At 36.0% G+C, this 20,639-nt stretch overlaps 1 protein-coding gene across 1 annotated transcript; it reads left to right on the forward strand.

Annotated features, from left to right (window-relative positions):
* Positions 1-2,355: 2,355 nt before the first annotated feature.
* lactbl1b (lactamase, beta-like 1b) lies at positions 2,356-18,489 on the forward strand. Its single transcript, XM_053484404.1, has 8 exons — positions 2,356-2,420; positions 4,124-4,202; positions 7,310-7,460; positions 9,054-9,160; positions 9,453-9,610; positions 12,382-12,629; positions 13,629-13,734; positions 17,447-18,489. The coding sequence occupies exons 2-8, from the start codon at positions 4,140-4,142 to the stop codon at positions 18,423-18,425; spliced, it is 1,812 nt and encodes a 603-aa protein (XP_053340379.1). The 5' UTR covers positions 2,356-2,420; positions 4,124-4,139; the 3' UTR covers positions 18,426-18,489.
* Positions 18,490-20,639: the final 2,150 nt, after the last annotated feature.

The raw sequence follows: 20,639 nt of genomic DNA on the forward strand, positions 1-20,639 counted from the left end.
CTGAAGTAGCTACAGTACATTTAGGTTTGAAGACAGCTTTTCTTTTTTCTCCTCAGATTTATGAGGTAGTCACCTGGAAAGGTTTTCAAATCATAGATCTGCCTTGTCAACATTTCATTTGTAATATTTGTGACATTTCTGGCCTTTTTAAAGTGCATTAGGAAGAGCACATTTGGGTACAAAATCAATAGCCCTATTAGTGCTGCTACAACTACTGGACAAATCCATAGCATGGCAAGCAACACTCATTATTACTTTGAGAAAATAAGGTGCAGAAAAATGTAAAAAATATTTAATGTATCCCCCCAGGTGCAGCTGCCAAAACCATCAAATGCGATTTACAACACCCTTGATTAGAGCCCACTAAACTTCTGCTAGTTCAAGCAGCAGATATCTTTTAATCTCCACTGTTCAGAAGAGACTGCGTAAGTCAGGCCTTCATATTTAAATTGCAGCTAAGAAACCATTACTGCAAAAGAACAAGAAGTAACTTGCTTGGGCCAAGAAACACAAGGAAAGGACATCAGATCAGTGGAAACTGTCCTTTGGTCTTTGGAGATTTTCAGTTTTAACCACCTCTTAGACGTAGAGAGGGTGAACAGGCAGTTTCTCAGTGTGGGATTCCCACTGTTAAGCATGAAGGAGCGGTGTGATGGTATAGGCTGCTTTGCCGGTGACACTAATCATGACTTTTAGTGTCTTAATCAAAACTGAGTGCACACCTAACCAGCATTGTTACCACAGCAGCGCCACACCATCCCATCTGGTTTGCACTTAGTGGGACCATCATTTGATTTCCAACAGGACAGTGACCCCAAACACCTCTAGGTTATGTATGCTATTTGCTCTGAGCTATTTGTCCAATAAAGATGGCTGCATCAGCTCACCTGGCCTCCACAATCACCCATGAGTTGTACCAGAGAGTGAAAGAAGAGCAACTAACAAGTTCTTAACACCTCTGAGACTCTTTCAAGATTGTTGAAAAACCATTCTAGGTGACTACACCTCAAGAGGCTTACAAAGAGAAAGCAAAAGGTGGCTACTTTGAAGAAAATATAAAACATATTCTGGGATATTTAACACTTACTTGATCGAGAAATGTTATAGTGTTAAACGTTATTTAATTTTTTTAACAGCATCAGATCTATTAGGTTAAATGAGATTTGTGCGATTTATGCTATATGAGGATTTATCTTCTTTATAGCAACCACTTATTTTAAATTTTTTTTTTTTTTTTTTTACTTTTGCAACTGGTATTTACTGTAACAGATTTATGTAGCAGTTTAGAATCAAGAGTTTGCCAAGTAAAGTATTTGCACTTAAAACTACAATTCCAATACTTTACATATATAAGCAGGTCACATCTTCCAAAATCAACTTTGCATTTTTAAACCTGTTATCAAAAGGTATACATCTAAGGTATACATGATTCTTTATAACAGGTTTATAAATGCAAAATTGCAGCTGATTTGACTAGAAAATCAAAACATTATTAAAAAATATGCTTAAAAGTTAGTAAAAAAAATACCACCTTTTAAAATACGGAAACAAATCTAAGCTACAAATGTATGATCTTTCTCCGTGTATCCATAAAATCTTCTTTATTTAATCAGACGGTCATGATCAATACCTGTGTGGTGAATCCATTAATACTTTTATTAATACAATATTACAATTAATTTGGTTTAAATTAAATGATTGTAAATGCCTTTACACCCTCCAAAAAAGTGTTAACCAAACTAATTGGTATATCTCAAAGGGAAGCTTTTACAGCACATCTATGTTTCAGTAGCAGATTATGCATTGGCTGATGATTATTTCATTAATGAAATGTAAATTCAGTGAGCAGACAGATGTCTATGTTTTTCTCTCTGCAATTACAGAGCAAGCACATGTTGCTTTAGCAATGCATATTACAATTGAAATTGGATCATTTGGAAGTAACAATGTTTAGTCTGTCGACTCATTTAATTTTAAGTGCGTCATATGCTGTCAGGGTGATCCAGTCAAGAACACAGTGTAATAACAATAAAAATTTTCAATCAGCAAGTCTAGTGGGAAAAGAGCATAGACGCCTGAGTGCAAACACAAACCTGTTTATAAGGATGGCTTTATGATAAATGATTGTTAGGCATACAAAACGCAATGCATCGACTCACACTAATAATGCAATGCCTTAGCAAGTGTACTCAAGCTCCAGTGCATGCTGCAGTGCAATTGCAGGGAAGTCTATTTCCCAGATATTGCAAATGGCACATAATCCAAAATCCTGGGTCTGATATAAGCAGGATTTAACTCAGGCATGATGCAAACATCTGCTGAGGTTCCAGACTGAGCTAGCTGATTCAGAGAACAAATGTACAATGCATGTCTTCTTTTTTTAGGGAAAACTGCTCCTAATTTTCTCCTTGGGACAAAAGGTAAGTGTGAAGGAAAACATATATTTTACAGCTTGGTCTGCACTGTTACTGAATGAGCATATAGCTCTCTTTATGCATAAGGTTTTTATTGTTTATTTAACTAATGCTAAACCCATTCCTGGAACTAAAGAACAATATAAGAATAAATCAAAACCAACTTAGTTACACAATTTTTCCTCAAAACTTAAGTTACTTATTAAAAAAAAAAAAACGATTATGAACATACTTAATTACGAGTGCATTTAATGAGATTATTTTTCTTCCCAAAGCAATACTGTTTACACATTGTATATTCCTCAAATCCACCTCACAACAGCATAACAGCAATTATTATTATTATTATTATTATTATTATTATTATTATACTGTATGAGGTCTGCATGTTTTTCTTCCTTTTGTTTTAAATAAGTAACAATGCATTGCACTAAATGTGGTGGTAATTAAATTTTTTATTGTTGCTATTGTGAAAGGACCTTAAAGCTGGCTCTGGTATTTTTACATTGTGCTCTATTAAAATGAGCGCTTGAAAAAAAATCTGAAAAAAAATCTGTGGGGGATTTCAAAAGCTTTGGCAAAAAGCTATGATTCAGATGGCAAGCAAAATCTAGGCCAGCATTACTAATACAAAGAGCTTTTTAATCAACTTAATATTCCTATTTAAAGACTACACCCTGCCATCTCAATCTGTTTAATAACATTTTTCTTCTATTAGCACTGAATTTAAGAGCACTTCTTCTGCATTCCAACAGCCAGATTGAAGTACAGTAACTCAAAATAGGTCATTACGTGTGATGTTAAGGGTTAAAGACTAATTTGAAAGAATTTATTATAGGAGTCCATGTTGCACAATTGATGGATATGTTTTGATCTACAGTATACTATAGAGGTACAGTATACACCGATCAGCCTTTAACATTAGAGTGCAAAATACTGTCTAATGCTCAGTATTTTGTAGGTTCCCGTTGTGCCACCAGGGCAACTCTGGACCCTCGAGATATGACTCCACAAGTCCTCTCTTGGTATGCTTTGGTGTTTAACAGCAGGAAGTTCCTTTGCGTCTTTAAGGTTGTGGGATGGGTTTTTTTGATTTGGACGCATGATCAGATTGACATCTGGTTAATATGGAGGCTGGATCACCAACATTGAAGCAGACTGTGATGCATTGGGTGTTATGATACCTTTCTATGATGGACAGCGTTGTCTTTCTCTGCAATTTATTACAGTGCTATGAGATCGGACCAGACAGGCTGGCCTTTGGTCACCACAGGCATAGATGGGCCTTAAGTGCCCATTATCTTGTCAGCAGTTTACCGGTATATAATAGATAATTCATGTTATTTAATTCACCTGGTGATGGTAATAGAGTTATGTCTTATCTTAGTCTGCAGATTGTTCTGCACAATTTATTCCTCTTTGGAGGTTAATAGCATCCTATCTGGAGAGAACCTACTTGATAGCCAGATAAATAACCTTAAAGACAGGAAAATCAAAGACCAGTTGTTTTAGATGCATGTCTTGTTGTTTGTTGCTTGTCAACAATGCTACATACAGTTTACAAGTTATCAGGATCTTCACATATCCCATGTGTGGAGTAAACAGTATGCTAAAATGGTTGCATAGTTGCTGACTTTCAAACATTTAAAAAAGGCAAGAAAAGCTATGGTAGCATAGTTAGTCTGATTTTAACCGTTTTTGTTTTTCAGAGTTGTAAAATTCACTATGGGGAAAACTGAAAGTAAGTCTGTGCTGACGAAGTCCTTATCAGATGGAGTACAATCGCTGGTAAGTCATGACTGTCTGATAGGAAAACAACACAAAGCAGGACTCGACTTTTTTCTGTTTCTATTTTTCAATAATAAAGCAAACAAAAACTAATAATCTAAATTAATCAGTACGGATCCTACATTTTGAAATTTATTTTATAATATATTGTAGACAACTTTGAAAAGAGAGTTGTTGATGCAGTATGGGAACCAAATCATGGTAATGATCAAACAACAAAACCACTGCTCCACAGGCTGGGCTGGACTCAATTGCAAAGAAACACAAAGACAGAGATTGTTGGATGTAAATTTTTGTTATTATTATTATTTTACTTTACAGCATTCCAACAAAAAGAGCAAACAGAGATTTAAAAAAGTTATACTACAGTTATATTGGCTGTCAATTAGATTTTGTGGAGGGGAGAGCAGGTTTCAGAGGAAAAGATGATGGTGACCATTGGATGATCTCTCGTATTTGATCCATCCATTAACTAAACCAGCTGATTGTACTGTAATTAGCGCAGTGGTTTAGCAGAAACTTGTCAGGCTCAAACTAATTAGTGAAATCACCTGTTTTGTGCACAGTGAGAACAATAATACTGTACATGGTATATGTTGTCATTATATTTTTAGTAACCACTTTACATTGTTAGTTTGTTTGACTTTTAAATTTAAAGTTTGAATTATCTTTCCTGATATTTTTTTGTCATTGTTACAACATGTTACCTGTTTGTACTGTATGTTTTTGTGGTGGTCTTATTCCCAACTAATTTTGATGAAGTATTAAAAAAAAAGAAGCTGTGATTATTTTTATTTTCTATAAGAGTTAAGAGATATGCTAAAGTGGTGGTACAGTACTTTACATTGGTAATGTCCTGGATCCATGGCTTTGGGCTCATATCCAAAGAAGTACTAGCACTTTATCTAGAAGTGCAAACGCCATTAGCCTCACACCTCACCATACAGCCAACATTAATCTTCTTAAACCTGTAGCAAATTCTCCTGTGTTATTTAACCCAGATTGTAAAGGTTTGCTCTCAGATCAAGAACTTCTTTAACATATCTATTATGTTACTTACTAAATAAAACTTTTGCCTGAAGAAGGTCCCTTCTTTCAATTTGATCCTAATAATGTCTAGGCTGTCGCAAGATTTGTGCCTGTAGGAGGCTCGCGAGATTTCTTAAACTGCAAATAACAGTGGCTTGGGCCACCTGTCCAAATTTTATGTGCCACAGTGAATGGACAAATGAAAAAAAAAAAGCCATGAGACGGTTTAGTGTTTTATTCACTTCTAATTGACCTGCCGTCGGATTATAAGAAGCTGCCTGGTATACTGTAACATTTACCAGCTGCTTTTCACAATCAATAATTGTTTCATTTCCCACTTGATATAGCCTATCCTTATTAATGTATGGGTGGGAAAGTGCAACATTAGCCTGAATTTTTTGTCCATTACTTGCTTTTTACTTGATCAAAGGCTGCTCCAACTGCTCCAAAGGGAAATCCCAAAAGAGAGGGGATATAGTGTACTGTATATCCACAATGTATGTTATGCGGACATTGCCTTATTTATTACTCTTTACCATTATTTAGTAATGGTAAAGAGTAATTGTCTATTTTGAATAAATCATTTCATTTGCATAGAACATTCTTCTACTGTAACACTCAAAGTTGCTGCTGCTTAATAATAGCTTAATAGGTATTAAGGACTGGGAGGAATCTGCAAGTGTGGGTATTTAGTGAGGAAAGGGTGAGAGCAAGAACAAACTGGTATAATAAATAATTAAGACTACTTGAGGTGAGACAAAAACACAAAACAAAACTTGAAGAAACCTGTCTTAAAACATTAAAACCTCTAACTTAAATTTGCCTTTATATTGAGGTTACCTGGGGACCACCTCATTGGTTTTTAATCCCTATAAGTGAAAACCCATAATTTATGCATAAAATCTGCATAAAGCAATGAGTAGCATATTTTTATGAAACTTATGGTAAATGATATGCATTTAATGATGAATCAATTTACTTGTAACAATACCATTATGATATGACGTGCAGTAGCTTATTTATGGATATGGTTAATTCAAATGGCCATACTATGACTATTTATATGCCATTTAAGACTATTTTCAGAAGAAGAAGCATTAAGAGGATGTAATGCATAAAGATCACTTTAGAATACATGTAGATCTTGATTACACAGTCTACAGGCTTTTAATTCTGGCATGTTTCTTGTAAGCCGTCACATCAGAGCAAGAAGTCTAGTAGGCTTAAATTATAATATTCGACATCGCTTGACACTTGATTGTTTATTCCTGTAGAATGCCGCAATAGTATGTATACAACAAAGTATTAACTGAGCTTGTGCTGTCAGAAGCCAGCCAGCCAGAAGTCAATCGATTTGCAGGGATTAAGGGCAGCCCTGCTCTGGTTGGGCTTGTGTGGAGTAAATCTCTGGATTATAATGTCAAGAAGTGTTCTGAGGTGGACTGCAGTTGTCATACTATTGTTAGTCTTTGTAGACATGACAATCCTGAACAATATAAAGATCAGAATTTATTATCCAAATCCAAAGTGTAAAGACTGAAGAAAGTTTTTTTTTTATATATGGTGAGTATTGAATATAGATTTCTGTGCTTGCTTGTTTTTGTTTGTCAATTTTTGTCTGTTAATGTTGGATTGGCCATTTTCTTCTATCATTTATCTTTTATAAAATATAATTATAGCATTTATTGTAAATCAAATAAAAATACAGAGATGAATACAGTACTGTATGTGCCGGGTTTATTGCCACATTGTTGATTGCCTTCCTATTCCTATTCTGTCACACACTAATCACACACTAATCAGATTTACTCCATTGAGGATCTAATCCAGACAATCTGTAAAGCTTTAACTAATCAAAGTCAGATTTTTCTGTGCCTTTTAATTTTTCGTGTATTTATTCCAAGATAGTAGTTGCTTTATCTGCCAATTCAAGGATTTTACTACTGTATGCATTTTTAAGCACCACCATTAAGAATCAGTTTCTGCCCTTTGAACCATAAAAAAAAAAATTATGCATAACAAAAGGTTTTGGGGTTGATCCTTTTGTGTTTATTTTCATGTATTATGTGTCAATTCAGCATACTCCAGCAGCTGCTATTGAGAGACTTACCAAATTCAGCGTGATGGACGTGAAATGGACTCATTTGGGCCTAATCTTCTTTGCAATGTTGTCTATCATTATGACAGGCTGCTTCCTCTGGCAGTATCATTTGCCCAAACTATTACCTGGTAAGACTAGCTTCAAAAAATATTTTCTTCCAAAGCCTCCTTCTCTCACTTTCAGATTTATGTCTATCAGCCGTTTAATGTAAACACTGCTATACTGTGGCCCCCATGGCCCTGTACACAGGATAACCAGTATAGAAGACAAATGAATGGTAAACACATGGTCGTAATTCTGACTGCATTTTATAAAGTCAGTACTGTATAGAATTTTATTATTTAAGCCACAGTGTGTTACAATGTGTAATGTCAATATACTTCCATGAAATTTCTTAGGATCTTTTCATCTTATTATTTATATAGATATTTTATATTTATTAAAATTTATATTTATTTTCTACAAAACCCTCTGCATAAACAAGCAAAATAAAGCTAGTAGTATTTATAATATGGCTTTAACCACAAGCTTTAACTGTAGCCTAGCAAGCAACCGGGTTACTATTAATAAACTGTAGATACGCTATTTGAAATTGGCAATTCTATTTATTAATACAAAATTTAAATATTACGAAGTTACCAAAATTTTATAAACGTCTATGTTATTATTTTTTATGTTTTGATGACATTTTTATGATTTGTTTAGTAGACTCCTCCCTTCTTGCTATGCATTGCATATCTTGTCACCCTTCATCCCACATGCCCTCAAACATGAATAATGAGGCAGCCACGGTGGCAGGTACAGTGGGCTATAAAAAAAAGCCTGATATTCATGTAGATGAGAAAATCACTCCCTGAGAAAAGCAATATAAGAACATGAAGATGCTTTTTCATCTAATGTATACGTAAATATGAACTGCTGGCAATAAACTATTTAAGTAGTAGTATCTATAGTAATAGTATATTGTATGTATTTGTAGTAATATGTTTTTCATATTTTTCTTGAATGCTGTTACTGTATATTGTGAATTAATTTTCAAAACATGAATATAATTGTGAAATAATGTGTTTATATTATTATTATTATTATTATTATTATTATTATTATTATTACTATTATTATTATGTATATATTGTACATATATAGGTATATTTTATACATAAAATAAAAAAAAATGTGTGTGCCAAGCTACTTCCGAAGTTTATGCAACATGAGAGAGCAGTCTTGCTTCTCTAAAAGTTTTAATTTGCTAACTTTACCCATTTTACAGAGATGATATTATAGGTGCCCCAAAAATGGCCGTTTTTCAACGATATATGAAATTATTTACATTTCTTTATGAGTATGGATACTAAAATTGGTAAAAGCTTAAAAAGAAAAAAAGTGTAGTGTCAGTAACCTAGTCAAATTCATGTTCTTAGGAGTTTTGCATTTTAGACTAACACATATTTCAGATTTTTGTTTTTTCATGTGAAATCTAAATTGGCCAAGTTCCATCTGAATTGAAAGATTTGAGTTCAAAAACATTATGGATATTACATAAAAGGGCATGAAACTGTATTTAGCAAACGTGTTTCTTTTTATCTGATTTAAATATAAACATATGAATATTTACAAATAAACAAAGCATGGATCGGGAGGCATTAAGCATTATGAAAGATGGTATTTTATGATTTTATTTAAAATTTCTCTTTTCACCTTTTTCCTTCATCTTTCTTAAGAGGAAGATTTGGACAAAACTCTTCTAGGTGAGAAGCTGTGTCCCCGAAACCCCAAGCCCACTCCGCTGGAGCACCCAATCCCCTATCTAAAGGCAGCCCTGGAGAAAGTACTAATTTCAATTTATAATTTAACATACCAAATGACACTATCCCCTTATATCGTACATTAAACCATATAACTTCCCTTGGGACTCTTGAATAGCATTCCATGAGTACACATTAAAAATTCATATGCTTTTCCTAAGCAATCCAAACCTACATAATTCATGTTCTCATATTCCTGTTGAGCAACACATTCCTTGGGGTAAATATTATTTGGCATGAGCAGCCGTTTTGACAGATTTTGTTTGGTCCTTGAAGCTGTAAACGTATGCATAAATATGCAATGTTCTCTTCCAGGTTGATGCGATTCTCCGACATAGCATCAATCCCATCAGCCTTCCTGCAATATCTGCCATTATCATTTACAATGACACTGTATTATGGACAGGAAACTTTGGAAAGAGGAATAGCAGTGATCCTAAATCAGCACCGCCTAATGAGTATACAATCTACAGGTGAGCTCTTTAAGATATGAAAGACTGCTTTAAGGATGAGATGAGATCTCTTTCAACTGCAATTTCTCTTGTTCTCAACAGTTGTAAACACATGATCCAATCCAATTAACTACTTTGCTTAACTTGCTAATGTTTTTCTACTACTTCCCTTATATAGTCCACTAACTCCTTCTACCAGCACTGCCATTCTCACGGGTTCTAGAACTTTCACAGGTTCTAGAACAGTTATCACTACTTTGCAACTGATGGCTTTGTATTAATATAATGAGTAACTGTGTCACTAGTGGTGTGAAGAATATTTGAGATGCCGTGTGGCATAAAATGTAAAGAATATCCAGTAAAAAAGGCTGTAGCAGTGCAGGAGATGAGATTGTTCAGAAGAGTGATTCCGGTAGTATGTGTGTGTGTAAAAGTCATCCTACATAGTGGCCCCCCTGCTTCTCCTCTCATCTGACACCAGTCACGATTTTTCTCAAAGGTGAAGTGCAGGGTAATTTGTTTTATGTTTACTTTATATTTTGTATTAGTTGTTTTTATATAAATATTTTGGGTTGTGGAACAAATCATCAAAGTTTTCATTATTTCTTTTGGGGAAAATTTGCTTTAATATAGGAGTGTTTTAATATACAAGCACGCTTCTGAAACAATTATGCTTGCAATCCAAGGTTTAACTGTACATGCAATCATGTAACCATATAAGTAAATTATAATCTATATAATGTATGTTCAGTAAATCAGATTGTATTATCATTTTGGTTACTGACATAGCCATCCTTTAAGCAACATTGTTGTGTAAAGTAAACTTCTAAGAAATACTGTATTTCCCAGAGAGCTGAGAGATCTTAATGCTGGCTGGCAGAGTACAAGATTATTACCATGTAAACCGCAGTTTAAGGAGACAGCATCCATTTGACAGCCTGTGACCAAATTTAGACTCCAATTGCCTCGGTTTGATTTTCTCAGTATAATGAACTGATGCACATATTCCATGAGAGAGTGCCAATTACAAGCTACAGGTGTTTCAGCTTTTCAAATATTTAAATGAATCTATTTGCATGCTACTCTTTCAGCATAAATTGCCCATGCATCTGCAACCAAAAGTAACTATAGTTGAACTACTAACAATTTTTATATGGGGAAAACCAGCAAAAAACAATCAAAAAACAATACAAAACAGAAAACTGTATATGAAGGAAGTAAGGATTGATGATGGGACATCCATATTGATTTTTGGACAATAATTGATATACTGTATATAAAATTATATGTATTATAAATTAGGTTGTTATTTTCGAAATATGATACCATAAAATACAATGTGGCCAATTTGGCAAATTTGTTAAAGGATGCAATCAGCTTACCTTATGCTTATCCAAAATTATGTTCGCTAATTGCTGTCTGTCCATTTTATCAACAAAAAAAGGCAGTGATGTGTGCATATTAGTGCATGCTGATTTTCCTATTAATGTTTTGAAAAAGTAATTAAGAATTCTAATTGCTTTGATCCTTTAGGAATTAAACTCAAGATGTTTTGTGTGTTTTTTAAGTCTGAATAAAAACCCACTAATCCTATTTTCTATTGTCAGTAATACAATTCAAAACAAAGAAATTTGTTAATAATTTTAATAGTAGTAATAATATATGTGAAAATGTAGAAATGTGCCATATGCAGCACATATACAGTATATTTACTATATGTACTAATCATATACTGTACTCTAATTCTTTTAATGATGTGCTGCTGATTTTCTTTTCAACTTAAACACTAAAAATCCAAGTATGGATGATGTGGCACATTTAAGTTCCTTCAGGAGTCAATTGTATGTCACACAGTAGTGGGTCTAATGATTCATTAGTGTGCAGTGTCCAGTATTCCTAATAAAAAAATCTTTCAGGAATAAAAATCTGTATTCAATCACAGCGAGAAAAGCCTTGGCACCAGGATGTAATGTGTTGGTGTTCAGATAAAGCTGCTGTCATAAAAGACCTGTAATATCCAAAAATGTCTGCTGCTCCCTGGAAGTTAACATGTTGTCAACCTGGCTAAATTTGCCAGGATGTTAACTCTTTTTTTAGCAACATATGTGAGTTAGCTTCAATAGGTTGTATTGTATTGTATGTGGTTGTATTGTATTAACTTTTATTAGATTTATTTGAGTGGTCTTTGGGAAAGGTGTCTCGCCTGCTATTTGGATGGCCCGGGTTTGATTCCCAGCCAATGTTTAAATGGGTTAAAATGGAGGGTTGGTTGATCAGGAAAGGTATCAGGCATAAAACCTGTGCCAAGTTATGTGAAGTCAGATGGTTCACTGTGACGACCCCTTGTAGGGATGGCCAAGAGACCAACAACATTAGCAGATTGAATAATGTACAAAACAAAATGCCAAATCATCAAACAAAATCCAACAACACAAATTCAACACCACAAGACTAGCAAAAGACAAATTAATTAATTAATTAATTAATTAATTAATTAATTAATTAATTAATTAATTGAATCTGACAACACAATCAATTAAAATCTTCTTGAATAATTAACAGGCAAACCATACATTAGTTTACTGGACCATTTTTGAGAGATATCCCTGCATTATGGATTTCCCAAGGGAGAACACTTTAGGATCATGGCTGATAACTTAGATATTAGAGAGAACTGATATTAGAGGGTCTGAGACTCTAAAATATTAGACAATCATGAGAAGAAATCATCATGCGTGTATATCCATCAAAACTTTTGACAAGGGGAATAACTTTTTTCCCCCTCTCTGAAGGATTGCTAGTATATCCAAGATCTTTCCCACTCTGATGCTTTACCGGCTTTGGGAGGACGGTAAAGTGGGCTCATTAGATGATCCACTGGAAAGGTATGTGGAGAACTTCACCATCAAAAACCCCCTGGGGAGAAGCAAAAATTCAGAGCTGAAATATGTGGCGGATGGTCTGATCTTCCTGGATAGCGGTGAGGTTCAGATTCGTTCTTCCTCAGTCACCCTCCGTCGAATGGCCAGTCAACTCTCTGGTAAGTTACTTCCTGTTTCATTTGACTGTTTTTGTCTTCCTTTATGACCTATCCCCACCCAACCATTTTATGTCACCCCTTCTGCCAGGGGCAGTGAATAAAACCTGAATAAACTCTTGCCACAACCAAACAAAACATTTCATTTTAATGTTAAATCGTTTGAAGAGTTTGAAGAGCTATGGGTTAGTGATGCGCGGGTCGGGTATTTTTTCAACCCTCGGGTCCCGCTTTTATGAAATTATTTGGCTCGCCCCAGCCCCGCACCACTGTATTTATTTTTACAACCCGCCCCGCACCCGCGACCATTAAATAAACATACTAGGCATTGTAATTCAAATGAAAACAGCCTTTATTTCAGCCTGAAAGTGCTTGGAAACATCGCCCTGTAAACTGGCAACAACATATGATTATGAATATGAACGATAAATCAGGTCATATTAATAACAAGATAATAATACACATTTTAAACATTTACAAAGCAGCCTTTGTAATCTAGGCTAAACTATTTTTTTATTTTCGATTTGTATAGGACAGGCCTACAGTTTACAGCCTACGCTAAATAACCACTGACATTTTTTTTCATTTATCACACGATAATATTTAGCATTTTTACATTTGCTGTGCAAAAAAAGAATGCTAAAACATTAGATTTAGCAGCCTGACCTTTTTTTTTTTTAATTATGTAAATTCTCGACCTCAATAAGCCTATCTCAAGAGACTTAGGGCAAAAGGGTGCCAATCCATAGGAGGGCACACGTTGCCAGATCTAAAAAAAAAATAAAAAAATTGTTGAGGTTGTGTGACTGAGTCCCTCTTTCAATCAATTTCCCCCAAACAATCCATGTAAACACCCTCTGGCAGTATTTTTAGGCAAAGAAAACACCCTGAACACCACCTCTCCTAATATTAAACTTTTATAAATATGTATCCAAACTTGCATTAATTAAGTAAAAATCTCCATCTCTGAATGAGTTTCCAACCATTTTATGTGATAAGCAGGTTTACCAAGAAGACTTCGTTCCACTAACCTGCTATGGAAGGGCAAAACTCAAGCTGCGATCAGTCTTCTAAAGGATGATGTGCTGGTTGCAGATCCAGGAACCAAGTATGTCATGATAAAGTCTGTGTCTCTTTTCACCATATGATTAAACATAAAATTTAGTAAAAACACAAGAAGATAAATGATATAGTAATAAATGATATGGGTAAACATTTGTAGACGCTTGACCATCACTCTATGTGGGCATTCTCTAAACTGTTGACATAAAGGGAAAAAAGCACACAATTGTACATAACGTATTTGTTAGGTGTAGCATTTAAATTTCTACTCACTGTAACTAAGGGGGCTAGCACAAATACACACTGCCTGGCAAAAAGTCACCGTTTTTATTCAGTTAAGCCTTCCATTGTATCTACTTTAATAGTTTTGTTTGAGTTTTTTTAACTCTGGTGATTAATAGAGTGGCATGTCACAATCATGTTAAAAGACGTATCCTTGTGGTCACGGAAAAGTTATTTTGTTTCAGAGAATCATTAGAAAGCCAAAAAAATTTTGGGGGCTCATAAGAGTTTTAAAGCTAGAACAATGAAAAAGTATGTATTAGGAGGTTCTGGATTATAATATTGAACCTATTCAGAAAATAAACCACGCAGTTTAAATACTGGCAAGACAGAGCTTTTTGTGTAGAAATCATGGAAATACAAAATCATTGTGCTGCTTGTTTAAAAGAATGAAAGAAAGGAACACCAGGTATCCATGTTTAACAGGGGGTAGAGTACTGTATGTGCCAAACTATACGGTACTTAAATGAAAAGACAAACAATATTACCTTGTTGTCATCTGTGAGTTTAAAATTGTGCATCACCTCGCTGGAGACATGATCATATCGTTTATGCAGATTCTCAAACATATCCCAGAACAAAGGTTGCTGCAGACTCCTGCAAAAAGAGATGATTAGCTTATGTAATATTGACACTATGTTACTTGGCGCTGTCTTATTAAATCTCCCTCGGAATTGTCCTGCCACTTTTTTCCAACTTGGTCCCCATTCAAGACCATAAGTGGAAATAATAATCAGCTATGAATACGTTTTCCTCCATCAAGAGACCCATTTCCAACAAGAACTGCACAACACAAAATCCTTTTCACTACTGGGAACACATGCGGCTGGAGCTCTTCCGTGTCTTCAAATGAAAATGTGTAAATTTTGGTGCATAACGTATGCAATGGTAGGTTATTTATATTTATCAAATCCAGTCTAAATAGATTGTTCATACTTTCAGGGGGAGAAGTGGCATGCTTGCACAACACTATCCTCCAAATCGTGTGTGAGCATCCATTTATAAAAAAAAAAAAGCCGTCAGTTGGTACAGACATGTCTTGCCCTCCCTGACTGGTGAAGGTAACTATTAAAACTTATTTAAAAATGTAAAAAAAAAAAAATATCTTAACAAAATTCAATTTGTTGCCACAACTGCAGGTGGCTTTCTTCACAACTCTGGAGAAAGAGTGGTCCTCACCATAACCCTACTGGAAGTCTTTGGGATATGTTGGATAACTTTACAGAGTGGCTCAACTCATCATTAATAAAATATCTTGGCCAAAAATGAATGCAACTCTTGACAGAAATAAATGTTGTCACATTGCATAAATTTGCTGAAACATTGCAACAGTAAATGCACCCTGTAATCAAACCTCATGGTGGGCCAGAAAAATATTAGAGTGTGCAGAATTTTTTTTTTCTTTTTTGGCCAGGCAATGTATTCCAGCATAATGGCCCTGTAAACAAAGCAGAGGTTAGTATGGAAACTAATGTATGTAACTGGCCTGAACAGGGCCCCTTGTGAAGATATAGAATTTGGGATGACTGTACACTCACCCAACATCACTCACTTATGGATTGAGGCTAAGTGGGCAATCCCAACAGCCATCCTACATTCCCACGAGTCGGGGGTTATTACAACAAATGTGGTCTAATTGTGAAATATAAAATTAAAAGGCATACTGTAATGCTTTAATGTTTTATAATGAACTGTAACTATAATGTTTTTCACATAATATGAACCTTTGTGTAAAACCTTGTTGCAACTTTTGTCAATTGCCAGGGACAATGAGAAACAACTCTTAGATACAAACATATATAGTAACAGGTTTAACCCTTTGTTGCACGGGTGGCACCATAAAGCACAGACACGAGGTGAGGTCTTACAAGAAAAAGGGTAATTTATTTAATGAAAAATGGTTGAATGAGGGAGAATGGAAAGAAAGGGATGTTGTGCACGTGCACTGTGTGGGCAGTGCCCCACTGGCATGCCGGCACAAGCTGGTGAGCGGTGGGCAGTGCTTGCAGCGTGGGCCCCTGTGGACAGCAGCTCTTGCACAATTTCGCTCTTGCTGACTCTCCTCTTGGGGGATGGCCGGACTGGCCCCTCCTCGCTGACGTCTGGCAGCTGGGCGGCTTTCCCTGGCTGGTAACAGGAGCCGTGACGTGTAACCTCCTTGCGGCCTTTAATAATGCGCCCACAATAATGGTTTTATTTTTTATCTTTGATCAAATTATGACATAAAAAGTAACTATGCATCAGTGTTTGCTGAAAATATTGTGTATTTGTTCCATTTCCAAGAGAAACTGTGTTAACATCTTTTAAAAATTAAAAGGCCAAAAAAAAAAAAAATTGTTAAGTGCATTGAAAAATAGGGAGAAAGTACAAGATTCAAGATTCAAAGAACTTTATTAATCCCAGAGGGAAATTGCTTAAAACCAGAGGGAAATTGCTTGTGTAAAAACTTGTGTAGCCTGTTGGATGGCAGCAAACCTGGGCAGCTCTGTCCTGTACAACTGCATTATGCAGTGCATCAATATTGTGATTATATGTGCAGTATTATAGAGAACAAGGGCGGCATGGTAATGGAAAAATCCTTGTAGAGTAATGGCACACAAAGTAATGTTTCCTCATGCTGCTTAGGGCCTTCACCAAAGTTCTTTGTCCTATAACATTTTAGGCCTTACGCCTGGTTTTAGCTAAATTGAATTCAGCTTTATTAAAGTAACTAAAGGAGGTCACCTGGCAAACCAGGTTTGTTAGGTTTTTTGACATCCTTATGATTTTTTTTTTTTTTTTTTTTTTTTAGCATGAACCTCGTAGGTCTATGCTCCAAAAACATACCCTAAATCTAACATTTAATTGTAATGTTATGCCAGATGATGTGCAACAACCACACAGGCAGAGTGTTGTGTAGAAAGTTGTAGACATACCTGATCTCCAGTCTAAATGTCTTTATCATGGATGATATTATGTAGTAACTTAGCTTGGACTGGACTCTTTCCAGCCTTCCTTTTGGTCAGGCCATAATCTACGGCATGGAAATGTATGAAATGTATCTTTGTTTATTGGATAGCATTCTTTGTTCTTGTCCACCTCCTCCTACAGTAGTTGTCTTCTCTGTCAATTATCTCTCTTACTTGAGGTCCATCTGTAGTTCTAAACTGTTTATGGTTTTAAACTTATTAGTCTTTTGAACGATTAACGTAAAAGTGTTTTCTCAATAAGTGCAATGGATTTTATTCATGAATGAAGTGTTCAATCAAAGAAAAAGTTTGTTAGGTTTTGCAAGAAGAGTGTTACATGATTGCAAATAAAAAGCAAATTAGAAGCTGTGCTTGTCCTTTTAGTATTCAAGGTATTGGTTAAGGGTGATGCTTTTGTTGGGGTATTCACTTTCAACATGTAAGCATTTGGCAAAAACTGTAATATAACATTATATATATAAAGGCACCTTATAATTTTCTCACAAAGGTATTTTGATCTTTTTTTAGATGTCACTACAGCAACTTGGCTTTTTCCTTGTTGGCACATGTCTTGGCTGAGAGAGTGGTGGGTTTAAACTATCAGCGCTGGATTACGGATAATATCCTTGACCGCTTGGGAATGGAGGACACAGGTTTTGAAATCACACCCAGCGTTCAAAGTCACATGGCCATTGGTGTCTATACCAATGGCCAACCTGCACCACTTTATGACCTAGGCTGGTATCGCCCATCAGGGCAGATGTTCTCTACAGCTGCTGATTTGGCGAAACTAGCCATGATGTTTCTTGGAGCTTATCATCGCAAGCTGCTTGAGCCAGACACTGTAAAGATAATGCTTACTCCCTTGTTCCACTGTGACAAAGATTACTTTGCCAACCGCACTGGAACTCCATGGGAGGTGAATGAACAGCTTGGTTATGAGTTGCTTCGCAAAGATGGCGACCTGGATGGGTACTCTGCCACGTTTTCCCTAATACCCCGACTCAAGATCAGCATGATTATTTTGATGGCAGGCACAAGGCCTAAAAACCAAGATGTTATATCCAAGGTGTATTCATATATAATTCCTGCCATGGAGAGAGCTTTTAGAGATGCCAAGCGGGTCCTTGTTCCGCCCCCCAATCCTACTCCATACATGGGGTTCTACACATACAGAAACATGACTTTTTATGAGATCAAAGCTGGACCAGAAGGAGTCCTCATCATGCAACAATTCGGGCCTCAGATTGAGAGCTTGATTCCTGAGAGATACAGAACAATAAAGTTGTCTTACCTTATAGATCGAGTTTTTAGGGTTGTGTTTGAAAATCAGTATCCCTGCATTCTACGTATGGGTTCTGCCTCTGTGTCATTGGAAGCCCAGGATGGACAGCTCTTCAATTTCTACATGTTTGACAAAGTAGGCTTATCCCCTGGTTTTGATGCACCAGGTCTAAACACTTACAACGTGATCCGAATCAGCCACAAACCCATATTTTCAAAGTGAGATCTAATATTCAAAAAACTGGAGACTGTGCAGTATTACATGATTTGCATAAATGTCCTGCATATTTGACAAATACTCATTTATTACATATTGATGTAATTTTTTCTGACTATTTTGCACAGTTATTTGATATTTGACAGTAATATATGATTAATAAATGGCTTTACACAAATCCCTTTTAATCCTGGATGTATAATATAGTAATAAATGCAGTTTAACAAAAGCCCTGGTTTATAAAACCTTATTTTTCACATTTGACTGAGTAATTTTCTTTACACTGGGTCACAAGTTTAATTTTTAGTCTCATTTATCAATTAATTATTGAACACTCAGTGAACTGCCTGCTGCAGTAAACACACTTTTGACCACCTCTAAAGCTGTGTTCAATAGTTTGAAAAGAAGTTGCGTTGGTATATTGAAAACAACCCTGAGTGCCCGTGATAGGAAATTACTTAAATGCTTTATTATTTAAAAATAATAATAATAATAAATTACAGCAGTAATCAGAGCACTGTTTAATACGGAAAGTGAGAGCATTCCACACACACACAATGCAATAAGAACATACAGTATGGGGACTAAATAACTGTGGCCATAAGAAAAACACTTGTTAGTGATTTTAACAGGGGAAAAATATTTTCATTTGCTAAGCAACATAAAGACTGGACTTTGGGGCAATTGAAAAATGGAATATGAACTGATGAGTCCAGATGACCCTATTTCAGAGCGATGGGTGCATCAGAGTGAAAAGGGAAATGCATGAAGAGATGCACCCATTATGCATAAGTATCCAGTGCATAATGCAGTGCCATGATCGAGGGTTGCTTCAGTTGGTCAGGTCCAGGCTGAGTCTGACTACCTCAATGTACTGCATGAGCAGGTTATGACATCAATACACTTTGATGGCATAGGGAGATTTCAGGATGTCAAAATTCAATCAGTCCCAACTTTGAAAGAGTGGTTCGTGGGGGCATGAGGAATCATTTTCACAAATAAATTGGCTACCACTGAAAGTCTTTAATGGTCCAACTCTCCCATAAGATTTCACCCAAAAATGAATACAATTACAATTAAATGGAAATAAATGCTGCAATGTTGCATACATTTGTCTCGGCAAATGCACACGATAATCAATGCTAAACACATTCAAACAAAATGCTAGAATGTTTAAATTATGTTGCATGGCAGTATATAACATTTTATTTTGGGTCATGATGTTTTAACATACACTCACCTAAAGGATTATTAAGAACACCATACTAATATGTTGTTTGACCCCTTTTCACCTTCAGAACTGCTTTAATTCTACGTGGCATTGCTTTAACAAGGTGCTGAAAGCATTCTTTAGAAATGTTGGCCCATATTGATAGGATAGCATCTTGCAGTTGATGGAGATTTGTGGGATGCACATCCAGGGCACAAAGCTCCCGTTCCACCACATCCCAAAGATGCTCTTTTGGGTTGAGATCTGGTGACTGTGGGGGCCATTTTAGTACAGTGACCTTATTGTCATGTTCAAGAAAGCAATTTGAAATAATTCGAGCTTTGTGACATGGTGCATTATCCTGCTGGAAGTAGCCATCAGAGGATGGGTATATGGTGGTCATAAAGGGATGGACATAGTCAGAAACAATGCTCAGGTGGCCTGTTGCATTTAAACGATGACCAATTGGCACTAAGGGGCCTAAAGTGTGCCAAGAAAACATCCCCCACACTATTACACCACCACCACCAGCCTGCACAGTGGTAACAAGGCATGATGGATCCATGTTCTCATTTTGTTTACGCCAAATTCTGACTCTACCATTTAAATGTCACAACAGAAATCGAGAATCATCAGACCAGGCAACATTTTTCCGGTCTTCAACTGTCCAATTTTGCTGAGCTCATGCAAATTGTAGCCTCTTTTTCCTATTTGTAGTGGAGATGAGTGGCACCCGGTGGGGTCTTCTGCTGTTGTAGCCCATCCGCCTCAAGGTTGTGCGTGTTGTGGCTTCACAAATGCTTTGCTGCATACCTCGGTTGTAACGAGTGGTTATTTTAGTCAAAGTTGCTGTTCTATCAGCTTGAATCAGCCCATTCTCCTCTGACCTCTAGCATCAACAAGGCATTTTCGCCCACAGGACTGCCGCATACTGGATGTTTTTCCCTTTTCACACCATTCTTTGTAAACCCTAGAAATGGTTGTGCGTGAAAATCTCAGTAACTGAGCAG

This window comes from Clarias gariepinus, chromosome 23 (assembly GCF_024256425.1).
Source record: "Clarias gariepinus isolate MV-2021 ecotype Netherlands chromosome 23, CGAR_prim_01v2, whole genome shotgun sequence".
Classification (NCBI taxonomy): Eukaryota; Metazoa; Chordata; class Actinopteri; order Siluriformes; family Clariidae; genus Clarias; species Clarias gariepinus.